At 39.3% G+C, this 13,866-nt stretch overlaps 2 protein-coding genes and 1 long non-coding RNA gene across 9 annotated transcripts in view; 1 reads left to right on the top strand and 2 right to left on the bottom strand.

The window, feature by feature from the left end:
- ERLIN1 (ER lipid raft associated 1) overlaps positions 1–8,771 on the bottom strand; it is a 35,519-nt gene extending 26,748 nt beyond the window's left edge. The window contains exons 1-5 of one of the 2 annotated variants that reach the window (XM_067709706.1): positions 8,675–8,771; positions 8,212–8,335; positions 6,099–6,180; positions 1,668–1,714; positions 227–288 (exon numbers count right to left, since the gene is read on the bottom strand). In XM_067709706.1, the coding sequence (XP_067565807.1) occupies positions 227–288; positions 1,668–1,714; positions 6,099–6,180; positions 8,212–8,324 (304 nt within the window). In that variant the 5' untranslated portion in view covers positions 8,325–8,335; positions 8,675–8,771. Of the gene's footprint in view, positions 1–226; positions 289–1,667; positions 1,715–6,098; positions 6,181–8,211; positions 8,336–8,601 lie in introns of both variants that reach the window. The other variant, XM_067709705.1, reaches the window with a different exon arrangement.
- Positions 8,749–13,817, top strand: LOC137208890 (uncharacterized). Its single transcript, XR_010935800.1, has 3 exons — positions 8,749–8,864; positions 12,884–13,031; positions 13,284–13,817. It is a non-coding gene; the product is annotated as an uncharacterized lncRNA (long non-coding RNA).
- CHUK (component of inhibitor of nuclear factor kappa B kinase complex) overlaps positions 10,748–13,866 on the bottom strand; it is a 35,668-nt gene continuing 32,549 nt past the window's right edge. For 4 of the 6 annotated variants that reach the window (XM_067709695.1, XM_067709696.1, XM_067709698.1 and 1 more), the window contains 2 exons: positions 12,730–12,829; positions 10,748–11,985 (listed from right to left, as the gene is read on the bottom strand). In XM_067709695.1, the coding sequence (XP_067565796.1) occupies positions 11,956–11,985; positions 12,730–12,829 (130 nt within the window). In that variant the 3' untranslated portion in view covers positions 10,748–11,955. The remainder of the gene's footprint in view (positions 11,986–12,729; positions 12,830–13,866) is intronic. The other 2 variants (XR_010935798.1, XR_010935799.1) reach the window with 1 other exon arrangement.

Raw genomic sequence — 13,866 nt, 5'->3', positions numbered from 1 at the left:
TCAGCTCAGCATAACGCATACACTTGCAGAAAGTCAACTCTGTTGACCTATTTCTGTCGCCATTCCCTAGGAATGGAAAATATTCCAGCGATTATTTTTTTAAATATATATCAGAAATGAATGAGGTCATAAAACTTTCCTTAGGGAATCTATTCCTATTCCTTAGAGAATCTCACAGTTACAGACACTCTGATTATAACTATAACAGAATAGATGGGTACCATACCTGCACAAGGGGCCAACATATTAACCACTTCTATTCGGTCAATATAGATCATGACCCCACCACTAAAAACAGAGAAATGGAAAAATGTGAGCCAAATACAAACCTATTATGTTCCTAGATTAATTCTACATCATCAAACAAATCCCACATGATAGAAATTTAGAAGGAAAATCTAAAGACATATACTACTGATTGATTAAACTGACCTCACTGATCACTACTCAAATGACCTTGCACACACTCACCTGGCTCTCTCATAACCAAAAGCTCACCTCTGTAACTGCTGTGATCAAAATCAGCTCACAGGAAGACTAGACCTATAACCTAGAGCTGCTTAGCACTTTGCCCTTATTAAATGAAGTCAACAGCTAAGGCAGTGCACTTCTCAAACTTCTCCATCAAGGAATCAGGTAAAGTGGTTCCCCAGAGGTATGGAGGCCAGCCACAGGCTGAAATTCTTTTGATTCCCTTCTTTATCTTAATCTACTTTTCATCTGTATTTATTCTAATATGAAAAGAAGAATCTTCCCCCAAACCTTGAAGTAAAACTGACACTCCAGAAAGATAGGTCTTGTTAATTAATGGCTTCCTATACTTCCTGGCCTACTGGCACAGACCCTGAGGAACATGTGAACCTCAATTTAAGATACATGAAGTTAAGAAATTTTGAAACTATACAACTAAGCCTTGCTACCAACTTACAACAACATTTTTTTTCTGATAAAAAAGCATAATACCTGCTCACTGAAAAAAATCTGACAAATACATGAAAGGATGAAGATAAAAATAAAATTTACCCAACATCTCATCAGCTGCCAATTTTGAGTCATCTCTAAAGGGAATCTATAAAAAAGTTACAGATGGACCTAGGGAGAACTTGTATCAAATACGTTAACTTAAAACAGAGAGAATTTGCTCCCTCTTTAAGAACATTTGTGATATTTTGGTCATTTAAAATACAGAATTTAAAACATACACTGAACTTTATACTCTTCTTCTGATACAATTCAATGTACTGATTATACTCTAAAAATAATTTGGGCCTTGCTTGCCTTTCTTGCCCCAAAACTTTATACAGCAGTGATTTTTCAAAGTAAGGTCCTCAGATCAGCTCAGGATCACCTGGGACTTCTACTAGAAATGCAAATTCTCGGGTCTCATTCCAGACCTACTGAATCAGAAACTCTAAATTAGATGGCATTTAATACTACAGATGACAAGGTAAGCTGATTTCATTTTAAACTATCTACTGTTAGTTTAAAATGGCTCCTAAGATGGAAAGGTCCTATTTGGAGACAGGGCTTTTCTCAAATAATGCTCAGAAGAGAAATCCCCCTGGGTTACTACGATGCCTATTTGAAAGATGTTTAAGTGATCACAGCTTATGAACAGAAAATACATCTGAACCAAAGGGAGGTTGGTAAGCAAGGGGAACGCTTACCTTGTTCCACAAGGCACATTTTTAACTTCATCAGTTTGCAGTGTTGTCTAGGGAGGAAAAAATATCTCATCAATACTCAGCATACATATCATCAAAGAACCACTGGTCCCAAAGTAAAATCTCTAGAGAACTGCTGAAAGGTACGTACAGGAGAGCTCCATTACAACTTTAGTCCCCAAAAATTAGCTATCAGAGCAATCTCTTTTTGTATCCTGGCAGACATGAAAGACTAGAGACAGAATATTTTACAGTTAATGTCTGAGTCAAGATGCACCAGGAAAGCTTCAATACTCAATCTGAAAGTTTCAATGTTTAATCTCTCAGTCAGTCCCTTATTTGCACGGAGCTGGCCTGGGACTGCAAACTACATGGATTACCCACAAGGATACTACTCCTAGGATTTGTACTCTGAACTCTGATTCCACTGCTAATATTAATGGTTACAATGAAGGCAAAAGACAACTATTATATGCATACAAGCAGTCTTCAACTCAGAGGGGCCCTTGAGCTCAACACCAACCTTTTCCTCTAAAGCTATAGTCAATATTTTAGTTCAGGTCCTAGAGATTTCTCAGACAGTCTCTCAATTTCCTTTTTTAAAAGAAATGCCACCATCAGCACTGCTTCCTCCTTGTGAACCAACCATCTGGTACTTAATTACTCTGCCCCTGTCACAACTTGGTTCGGATCCAGAATGACTCCCTATTGCACTTGAAGGCTTCCAGCAGGAGAGCACATAATGAGTGTATTCTGGACACACTGCACCATATTAAGCCCACAGCAACATAGGACTTTATGGAATACAATGGAAAAAAGAAGCATGGTCCTTGTTTCCAAAGAGCTCACAATCCAACACAGGAGATAAAATCCTTACAAAGCAATCCATAACAGGTACAAATAACAGAGTATAAACTGAATTGTTAGGTATTAAGTGATAGAGTAAAATAATCATTTGAAAAGCTCTCTGAGGTGCAATATTTATAAGCCCAGTCTAGAGAAGGAGAAATAAGAACAGATAAGGCAGAGAAGCATCTTAAATTCAATACGTATCTATTCAAATACACAAAGTTGAGGACAAACTATGTGTATAGGTGTCAGGAAGCAGTTGGCTTGCCTGGAGCAGAAGGGACAATATAGATGAGAGGTGAAACTCTGAGAAGAGAACATGATGATGTTAGGCAGAGGGCCCTGAATGTTTGCTGGGGGGCTTGTGCTCTCCCTAGTCCACCTTATACACAGCCACAAACAAACCTTTCAAAAATAGGACTTTTCCTTCATTCCTTTGCTTATGTGTGTTGTGGTTCTCACTATCTATCATATCTGGAGGCAAGAAAACCAGCTGGGAAGCTAAAGTAGTAATTTATTTAGGTTAATGTAGAAAAGGCCATGGAAATTTAAAGCTTTCAACCCAGGAGATACAATAGAGAAGGGATCTGATAACTAGTTTCATATAAAATTCCAGAAGGAAAAAGAATAGAAGGTTAAGTCTGGGGTTAAAAGGGTGATAGTAAACATTAGTGACAGGATGTAGGTAGAGTGAGGGAAGTTGATAGAGGTGAGCTCAATTTATTTTATTTCCTTCAAAACATTCACCATATTCAACTTCCAAATCAACTTTAAATATACATTCCTATTTAAACCTAAAGGATATTCTCTAGTCAATTTTCAAACCAAGTAGAACTAGGAAAGAGTTCAAATGTTAAATCTTCAATTTAACATCCTATCTTCATGTACTTTTATACTTCGTTTATATTACCTCAAAAATTTCCCCAGTATGAAAGTTTATTTTAAAAGTCTTTGGTTTTGTTATATAAATATATATTTTAAAGGCTGAAGGTTTTTATATTTTTCTAAAGTTTTTTTTCTTACATCATATATGGGATCTCACATTTCCCCAAGATGCTTCTTAAATATTCCTTTCAAATGCCAAGTCTGTTAAGCCATTTGTTTATATAAGCTATGTCTTCTAATGTGCTCCAAAACTTCCTAAAAATAAGTTTCTTTATCTCATTCTTATGAAAACAACTTCTTAAAAGGGTTTTATTAATATAATTCTTTCCTAGAACGTTACAGTTTCACATATAAAGACAGACCATTTCTATTTAGTCACACTGACTCCAGCAGTAAATCTTTTTACTAATTTCATTTTCATTTCTTCTTTTTTAATAAGATTATTTATTTATTTATTTATTTATTTATGGCTGGGTTGGGTCTTCATTGCTGTGCACGGGCTTTTCTCTAGTTGTGGCAAGCGGGGGCTACTCTTCATTGCAGTGCGCAGGTTTCTCATTGCAGTGGCTTCTCTTGTTGCAGAGTATGGGCTCTAGGTGCGCGGGCTTCAGTAGTTGTGGCACGCGTGCTCAGTAGTTGTGGCTCGTGGGCTCTAGAGCGCAGGCTCAGTAGTTGCAGTGCATGGGCTTAGCTGCTCCGCGGCATGTGGGATCTTCCTGGACCAGGGCTCGAACCCGTGTCCCCTGCACTGGCAGGCGGATTCTTAACCACTGCGCCACCAGGGAAGTCCCTCATTTTCATTTTTTATGACAGTTTATCACTCTATGTGTTTGTGTGTGCATATGTATGAATACACACACACACACATAAATATATAAACACACACACTGTGTATTTGTTATATATGTAATTAAACTCTAAAATCTATTTGTTTATTGTCTGTATCTCTTTTATATATCTCTGCATCAGTATGACTCAACATACTAAGCTCCAAGAAGGCAGAGACAAATCTGCCTGGCTTTGAACAAGGTCTAAAAAAGCCCCTGATCTCTAAGGGTCTGATGATGCCATTGATAACATCAATATAGACTATTTAAGCTGTTGATGGGTTCATGCAAATAAAACCCCTTGTTTCACAGAGGAGTAACTGAAGTCTAGAATGGTTAAGTGATTTCTGCAAAGTCATGTAAACAATTAGTGGCAGAGCCAGAGCCAGAACCTAGTTTACAGGTTTCTGGCCCCATGTTCACTACACCATACCGCTTCCAGAGAAATCAGCTCAACTTAACAACTTTCACCACAAGTAGAAAGGTCAGAAATATAAACGTGTTATGACCCCTACCTTCAAGAAGCTTGGAGACTTTCTGGAAAAAAAAAATTCACACAAAAACTTAAGAGAACAATACAAGACAACATTATTAAAGGAAATAAGATCACGGGCCAAAATTTACAATACAGACTTTAAGGGCTATGGAAGAGGAGGAGAAGGATTTGTGATGAGCCTTAAAAAGGCTGGCAAGATTTAGACAGGAAATAAGGCATAAAGAGAGAGATGGTGAGAGAAGAGGTAATAGCATCAGCCTAGGCAAGAGTGAATAAAATAAATATGGGAAAACAATATGGAAATCAGTCTGACTAGGGGAAGAACACTATACTTCACTTTAACAGACACAATTCTTGCCCCAAGCCATCTAAAAGGGAATTGGAGGGAAATCTGGAGGATTTAAGTATTCATAATGAAAATCTCACTTAGCAGGAAGCCTAGACTTTAAATTACAAGATTAAATACATTGAATTTTCCCGAGCCCTGAAAAATTAGCAGCGGAGAGTAGACAAACTTCTGAATCCAAAGATTTATAATCACACAGTGCCTGCAAAAGTAGTAACAATCTGGGCTTCCCTGGTGGCGCAGTGGCTGAGAGTCCGCCTGCCGATGCAGGGGACACGGGTTCGTGCCCCGGTCCGGGAGGATCCCACATGCCGCGGAGCGGCTGGGCCCGTGGGCTATGGCCGCTGAGCCTGCGCGTCTGGAGCCTGTGCTCCACAACGGGAGAGGCCCCAACAGTGAGAGGCCCGCGTACCACACACACACACAAAAAAAGTAGTAACAATCTAATCCTGTTTTGTCATGTTGTTACCTCAAAAGATATTTACTAAGTGTCTGTTCTCAAGAACCAGCCGCTTATTTAAGATATTCTGGGATGCTGTCAAAATAGAACACTCACTAATGTTCCACATATAATTATGCTTAATGTTCCAGGCAAAAATGTGAAGCAGAGAAGCTGTGTATAAAAATTCAGATCCTCCATGTTAACAGTAGCCCAGGAGCTTGCCTCTATGGAAACCAAACACTATTCTAAACCAAGTTATCACTGGTTTATATCTCTAGTTGTGTTTCAAAGTCCTGCTTTTATTTTGACAGCAGCAACACAAAACCTGCTGCATACCACTATATAGATGGGAGAAGTGAGTCCTTCCAAGCCGCCTAGCTCATACTTCTAATATACCTCAAGAGAGTGAGGTGGTTCAAAACCATAACTTATGCTGTGACAACTGTACTCTGAACTTTTAACTCCTACAATTAAGTAAATACTACCATTAGCTTAAGAAATGAGGAATTCTATCTCCACCCATGAATGTGGTCACTGTTTCGCTCACACCTGTCTATCCAGTGTGGGGGCTTCCCTAGGAATCACTCACCTGCACAGATCTGAACGTAGTAATGAAAGGCAACATGATATGATAGCCTGGTCCACTGGGGCTAGTTAGTAAAGCTCCTCCCCTGCAAAAAGATGTTTCAATTTGACAAGATTATAAAAAGAGAAATTCTCTTTCCAAATCTAAAATGCTATAATAAATATTCACTCTTACTCATGCTATTGATCTACTAAAGCCTCACTAATATGAGTTACTAATGATGAACAACTGCTGGTCCCTAAAATATCTGCCACACCTACAAAAGTGAAAAGATCAAATTAAAGTGCCCATGTTACACCTTGTTTCACAAGTTCTACCAACCATACCTCTGGGTCTCCAGCACCACTCTCAGGTATAAAGATTCTCTTTGGTCTTTAACCTTTTGAGAACTACTTGTGAAAAAAATTCGAATGGCTCTCAGTTGATGTACTTTAATTGTACATAGCATGAGCCAGATCAAAACACAATACATTTAATCACCAGGCTGAATAAAAAATAGATAACACAAACTTTCAAGGAAGGAGAAAATTTCTGATGCTCAAGATTCTTTTAATCTACCTACAAAGCAATTAAAATGCTGGGGGCGATTAACATACACACTACTATATATAAAATAGGTAAACAACAAGGACCTTCTGTATAGCACAGGGAACTATACTCAATATTTTGTAATAACCTATAATAGAAAATCTGAAAAATAATATATATAAATAAATATATATATGTATAACTGAATCACTTTGCTATACACTTGAAACACAACATTGTAAATTAACAATTTAAACAATTTTTTTAAATCAAAAAAGAAACTTATTTGGAACAAAGAAAAAAATACTGGGGGCATAAAGCCTCTATAAAATCAACAACAACAACAAATTAGCACGGAAAGATGAAGGGTGAGGGGATAAGACTACAAATAGATATAAGTGTGGACTTGTTCACCAAATTCCGGAATGTGAGAAACATGAAAGCACATCTTGCAAGTTATAAAAAGGAGGTAATTTGGAGGCAAATATAAAAAAGAAGTCCTATTTTACATAATGAATAGTAAATTAATATAACTTACCTTCCTATCTTGAAAATATAAATAGGTTTGCAAAGAATTCATAACAAATAGCTAATAAAAGATGAACTGTTCGCGGTCCAGCCCTAATTTTTTGAGAGCCATACCTTGAAATGTTCTCGGATTTACTGTCAGGAAGACAATGCTGAACTAGATGGAAATACAGACTAATCTGCCATTTTTTAAATGCCAGACCCCCCACCTGCTAAGATATATCACTAAAATTGTATTTGAAATTAGTGCTTCACAGGGAAGACTGTTTCTAAGACTCAGGATGGATCTAAAAGTAGAAATATTGGTTTTATGGGATGACAAAAGCCGGCAGAAAGTTGAAGCTCTTTCAAATACATCGTTATCGCAATTTCTCCAAACTGTCCTCTGTCTATATCAAAAGAACAGGTGGTAACTACGTTAAAGGAAAAGCTATTCATCTCAGCTAGAGATCAACACATTCCACACCACTGCTTTCCACAACTTGAAAAGACAGGGAAAGGTGGGAGGAGGATGTATCTGTCACAATCCTGTGTTTGTCTCCCAAGGTCCAGGAATTTAACAACTGTCACGGTCTTAATGGCCTTACAAGCCCAAACCAGACACCAGGACTTTTTAAAGGAAAAAAAAAAAAATCTAAGAAACAACCACAAACAGGACCAGAGTTTCTAAATAGCACCTACAGCTGCAACTAATGGCCAGTACAGCTGTATGGAATTTAACAATGATTTATCCATTTCTTCAGCCACAGGTGGAGTCACCACTGCCTTCCACCCTTCATTTTTTTCTGCAAATGACTGAATTTACTGACTACTAGGAACAACTGCAGGGAGTCTTAACCTCTGCACACAATGTACATAGCACTGAAACTGTCCAACACCTGGAGGATGCTCTGCAAAAGCCTGCCACAGCTTCCATACTCTCCCTAGAGCTGCGACGAAAGTCACTTCCTAGGACTGGAAAGAGCTCCCTGACACCGCAGAGGGAACAACTTCCTAGACTCTAATGGGAGCCTCCCTTCTACCTGCTCTAGAACCTGAGCTGACTGCACGTGCCGCTCACCTGTAGTACACGGCCAGGTGTCCTTCCTCGATCTTGTGGATGGAGGCGTAGAGGAGGACAACCACCAGACCCACCACTCCAGCCACCAGAACGCGTGCTTGAGTCATATTCATCCTAGTTCCTCCTGGATGAGGAAGGAACGGGGCCCCAGCCCCGTGAGTGACAGGCCCACCTTCCGTTTTCCACCTCGCCCTCCCGCGACCTGGCCCCCTCCCGCAGGCCGAGCTGAGGAGTCCTGTGCCTCTTTCCCTCCTCGCAGAGCCCGCTTCCCCGTCGCCAACCCCTCCGCGCGAGCAGGCCCGTGGGTCGCCCCTGCTCGGTGAGCGTCTTGACACCCCCCCACCCCCACTCCCAACAGCCGCTCCTCCCCGCCCAGGGGAAAGCATTAACTGAGAAGGGGGCCAGCCGCAGACTCCGGACGGACGCCGACCCCTCGGCCGCGCCCCACCGATCAGTGACGCACCGCCCCCCGCGTGCACGTGAAGTCTCCACCCGGGCCGCACCAACCGCGGCCAAGAGCCGGCCCCGCCCACCCGCGGGGCACTGCGGCTGCGCAGACACGCACACCGACGCTGCGCTTGCCCCGCGACTAGAGACGGGGAGCGGACGGGACAAAATTCTTGCCGCCGCCCGCCGAGCTATCTCGCGCGAAGGTACGTGGGCTCTCTACTGTGTACTGCTGGTTTCCTGCTCCGGAAGAGACGGGAAATCGGCAATGTGGAGTAAGGAAGGAGGCAGAGGAACGGAGAGGGCCTCTGAGACAAGGGACTGGTCAGCGTGTTCTTGTGCAGTCACCTATTAACGTGCCAGAATGCTGATCCAGGGAGGGCTTTATGAAAGCCATCCAAGCAATAAGAACAGAATAAACTAATAAGCAGTAAATGTGGGTGTGTGTTGGAGGGTCCTCCGGGAAGATTGAAGACAATGAGCATTTGAGCTTCCTTGAAGCCTGTGTGATGGAAAGGAGTGGGATGCTAGGCTAGGCCCAGATTTTGAAAGGCTCGAATGCACTTTTTCTGTAGGGAGGGAAAACTGGATGGCTAGAGAATAGAGACAGACTTTCTTTTCACTACATATTTTTCTGTTCTTTTAAATTATGCATTATCTGCATGTATTACCGGAAACAGAAAGGACAAAGTGAAAGAGTAGATGGGAGTAAGAAAGATGGATACAAAGGAAATAAGGGCAGCATGTTAGAAGAGGTTGGGCAGTAATGGTGTAAGCCTTGAAAGGCTAGCAGTGGGACCACAACTGGACAAGGTAGAATAAGGTTGGAGGGCTCTGTAACCTCTTGGGCAGGGAAGTATGGGAAAGCAGTACCTTAGGGCCAGTGAGTCTACAAAATGGCTTAGAGTGGAGACAGGAGACAGGGAAGCCAAGTTGTTAGGAAACTGCAGGCCCAAGGTTACCATGGTAGTAACAGGGAAAATGGGAAGAGGTAAATAGAATCAATTAAAATCTTCTTTAAAGGAAGCCCTCCCAGACCACTGTACCTTCTCCCTTCAATAAATGCACTTACCTGTATCATTCATTTGACTTCTACTAGGAATGTATGGGACCGTGTCTGTACCAGATAAATGTTATTTGCAGAGCTTAGCTATTTTAACTGATAAAAAGCAAAGAGAATAAAAAATAACTTGTCCGGCCTCTGTTTTCTGGATGGATTCTCTTAGTTTTTCATAATATTGCTTGAATTAGGGAATGAAATGGATATAATGCACAACTGACACTTAACTCTGAAAAGTTGTCAGCCAATAAAGTGTTCAACTCATGTATCATAAGCAAATTTGAGGTGCTCGCACTATGAAAGACCGTTCTGACTCACACCACTTGCCCTTACGTATCACACAGATCAGGCTAGCCTGAGATCATATCAGCCACAAACCATAAATATGGTCCCACCCTCTACCAGATCTTTTATCAGTTATTACAATGATATTTAGAAAAACACATGGTCATTTAAAAAATCCTTTAACAATAATTTCATTCCACATAAACATTCTTATTGTACTGCCTGTGTTAACTTTTCTGATCTTCCCATTTTGCTCAATATCTTCCAAGCAATAGGTACCCAATAAATGTTTATTGATTAAAACCTTCTAGAACTGGAGAAGCAAGAGAGAGACTGCCTATTTTAACGGCTGGTAGTCAGAATGTCCATATTCAGAGAAACAGCAGTACCAGATGACTAGAGTTAGGAGAAGACGACCCCAAGGTCTCAAACTTAGATGACTGGGAAAATGACACTACTAGCAAAAATGGGGATGGTGTAACTAAGACAGCAGTTTATAGGGCAAGGTATGAGCACAGTTTTTAGACATGGATAGTGTTGATAGGACATCTCAGGAGAAAAGAGTATATTAAAGAAGCTACCCAATACTGTCTTTACCATAAGTCCTGTTTCATTCCTAAGGAAAGTACACTGAGAGCCCATTATGTTATTCTGTGCTCCAACGCTGCTTCACAGAATCTTCACATTTTCCCAAAGCATATTCAATTATTATAATCTGATTTTAGTGAACAGAGGTTCAAAAAGTAATTTAAAAATTATTTAATACACAAAGTGAAAAACTGTCTAAAATACAAAAGAATTTCACATTTTTCTTTAAACAAGTAACACCTTCTAAATTATTTAACAGATGATAGACCCACAATCCTTTATCTGAAACCCTTGGGGCCAGGTGTTTCAGAATTATGAAATTTTCAGATTTTTAGAAAGGTAATTCAGTGCATATGCCATACTACATAAACCCCAGGCAGGGTCTGTGGCAGCACCCTACCCCCAAACAAGCAAACACATTAATATTTCTACAGCAAAAAAAAAAAAAAAAAAAAGAATATTCACACTAAATGGGATAGATTCAATGTCAGTTCACGTTGGATGTGCAAGCAGGTGAATTCTGTCACCAAACTTATGAAAAACCTTGTTATCAGAGCTTTTTGCATTTTGGAATTACAGATCGGGAGTACAGACCTTTATAAATTTATATGACAAGACATGAAAGATTCCTTAAACAAAAGACCCATTTATACAAATGAAAACATAGATAAGCTTTCAAATACATTATAAATTAACAGGCATCTTTTCTCTGATATTATTAAATGTACATCTTAAATACATATACACATAGCACACTTAACAAGATTTGAAAGAATCAACTGGTATTAAAGGCACAGATGCACAATCCCTTCTGTAGGAAAGGGATACAGTCAAATGTGCATTTGGGATTGAAATTGAAAATGGGATTAAACTAACTCCTTATGATGCCGGGAAAAGCACTGTTGAGTGCAACACAAGGAGGTAGGGTTTATTCTTCAAGAAGTACAATTCTACTTGCAAACAGTCTCTTCCACAGAAACACAGGCAAACAATTTTTACTTAGAATACATGTTAGTTGAGATTTTCTTCTCTGTATACATTACTTTGGCCTTATGCCCAAAAGTGAAATGTTGAAAGATAGTCAAGTTAAATAAGTAATGTTTTATCAAGTTTGAAGACAAATGGATTCCAACGATGCTCCTAAGTAGCTGTAGTATTTAAACAAGTCCACTGAGTCATTAAATTCTATCTGTTCAGAGGTTAAAATTACCCAGTCAAAATATTGCACTGTGAAATCATGTGTAGTTTCTGATCATAGTCATTTCTTCCATTGATGGGTGTCTGAAGAATGGTTTCATAAGAGAAAAACAAATTTCCAACATTTGCAGCAACAACTTCATACGTTTGGGTCAGTAAGTGGCAAGTCATTCTGTTAACCAACTCCAATCAAGATTCTAAAACCAGGCATGAAAAAGATACAATTAGATATTGACTAAAAGTGGTAGGTATATGGGTGTTCATTTCTGCACGTTTTCTGTATATTTGGACATTTTATAATCAAAAGTTGAAAAACCAAAAGTACAAATAAGTTGCAATTAAAGAGTTTAGTTTACCTTTTCTGCTAACTAAAAAAAAATTTCAGAGTTTTTATAAATATTTGAAGCAAATAATTAAAGAGGAAATAACAAAGAATTAACATCAAGACTAAATGTAGTGAAAGTTAATCCAGTAAACATTTTATTGTAGTTTCTCCAAGTTTTAACAAATCAATAATTCACAGTAACCAAATCTTCATATAAACACTTCAATAAATTATAACCATATTAACATTCATTTTGCATACAGCAGTTACTGTATTTGAATTACAGTACAAATCATGTCCAATCTTATTGGAGAAAATTGATTGCTGAAGCAAAAAGTACAAACCATTCGATTTCAGTGGTCACACTGCAAAGAAAGCTCACTACTCATTTAACTTGACCAAAAATGCTATTGTTGAAGATAACTGATGACATAATCCTAGTATATCCATGAATAAGAGAAGATGGGGAGTTGAGATCAAGCATTCCTCAAATGCTCTTTCCTCTGAGTTCTATTCCCCATCTGCATCCCAAATGCCAGATAAATCTAGCATGGAAAGTTAAATCCTTTGCACCCAACATACCTAAAACAGACATCCGTATCCATATAAAACTTACCATCATACTGTTGCCCTGTTTCTCATTTGCTTCATGCATAATAGTGCTTAAATGGCCAAGACAGTTCAAATTTTCTTCTATTATTTGTGCTAAAGTCTCCCTGTGGAATGAAAGCAAAGAGGCATACGAATTTCCTCTATTTTCTGGTCTTCAGGGTCAGGATGATTCTGCCCTTCAGACAACACTGCAACCCTACAACCCAATGCAGCTGATTCCTGTAGTCTTCAGTTTCCTCATCCCTCCCACCCACAGGCAAGAGTCCTGTTACTCCAAGCTGCTGCCTCTGCCCAGCTCTAATAATAGTGAGTCCACTATAACTGCAATCTGATTTTCCTCTGAAATATAAGTGGCACTTATATACAACTTTTTCCCCCTGAAAATGCTCACTGGGGGGAAAAAAAGAGAGATCCTGTGGCACAGCTAGATGAAAGATCTCTTTGTTTCTGAAACATTTCCCTTTCCTTATAAGTAGTAAAAAACATCAGCATGCTTACTTCAGAGATACACATGTAGGGGAGGAGATACAAAAGTACAATCTTTTCTGCAAATATCAGGGAAGGTGAAAAAAACTGTTTGGAAAATACAGATGACAGCAATGAGAAAGCAAACAAGCAAGCTGATTCCTGAGGACAGCAGAAGAAACCTGTGACAGGGGAGCTGCCCAGAACCAAGAAGTATCCCTGAAGTTTGTATTTGAAGGAAATCCTGAATTTGGTTTCCACCTTCTACACTTCCCTCTTCCATATGGCCTCCATCCTTACCTTTTACTAACCCTCAGTCCCTACCCGACTAGAATCAGTTCTAAGCCATGGAAGATAGTCATTATTAGCTTAGAACTAAATTCTCATTCAGCTTATTCAACAGATAGAAAAACTGAGGCCAACAGTTCCCAATCCTTGGTGGTTAAGTACCGCGGGTACATTTGAAGTTTTCCTTTATAATGTATTCCTACTGGAAAATGTATTTAAAAATTCCTGTTGAATATACTTTTGCAAACAACCACAACCTCACATTGAAAATCACTTGTACAGAGGTAACATTTGCAACCATTTGCATCCCCTAATAAACCTACATGCCTTTAATGAAAGCAAAAAGGTATTAAATTTTATTTGTGTCAATTCTGATTAATGGAATATT

This window comes from Pseudorca crassidens, chromosome 16 (assembly GCF_039906515.1).
Source record: "Pseudorca crassidens isolate mPseCra1 chromosome 16, mPseCra1.hap1, whole genome shotgun sequence".
Lineage (NCBI taxonomy): Eukaryota > Metazoa > Chordata > Mammalia > Artiodactyla > Delphinidae > Pseudorca > Pseudorca crassidens.
Note: the sequence above shows the minus strand (reverse complement) of the source record. Positions and strands in the feature narration are given on the sequence as shown.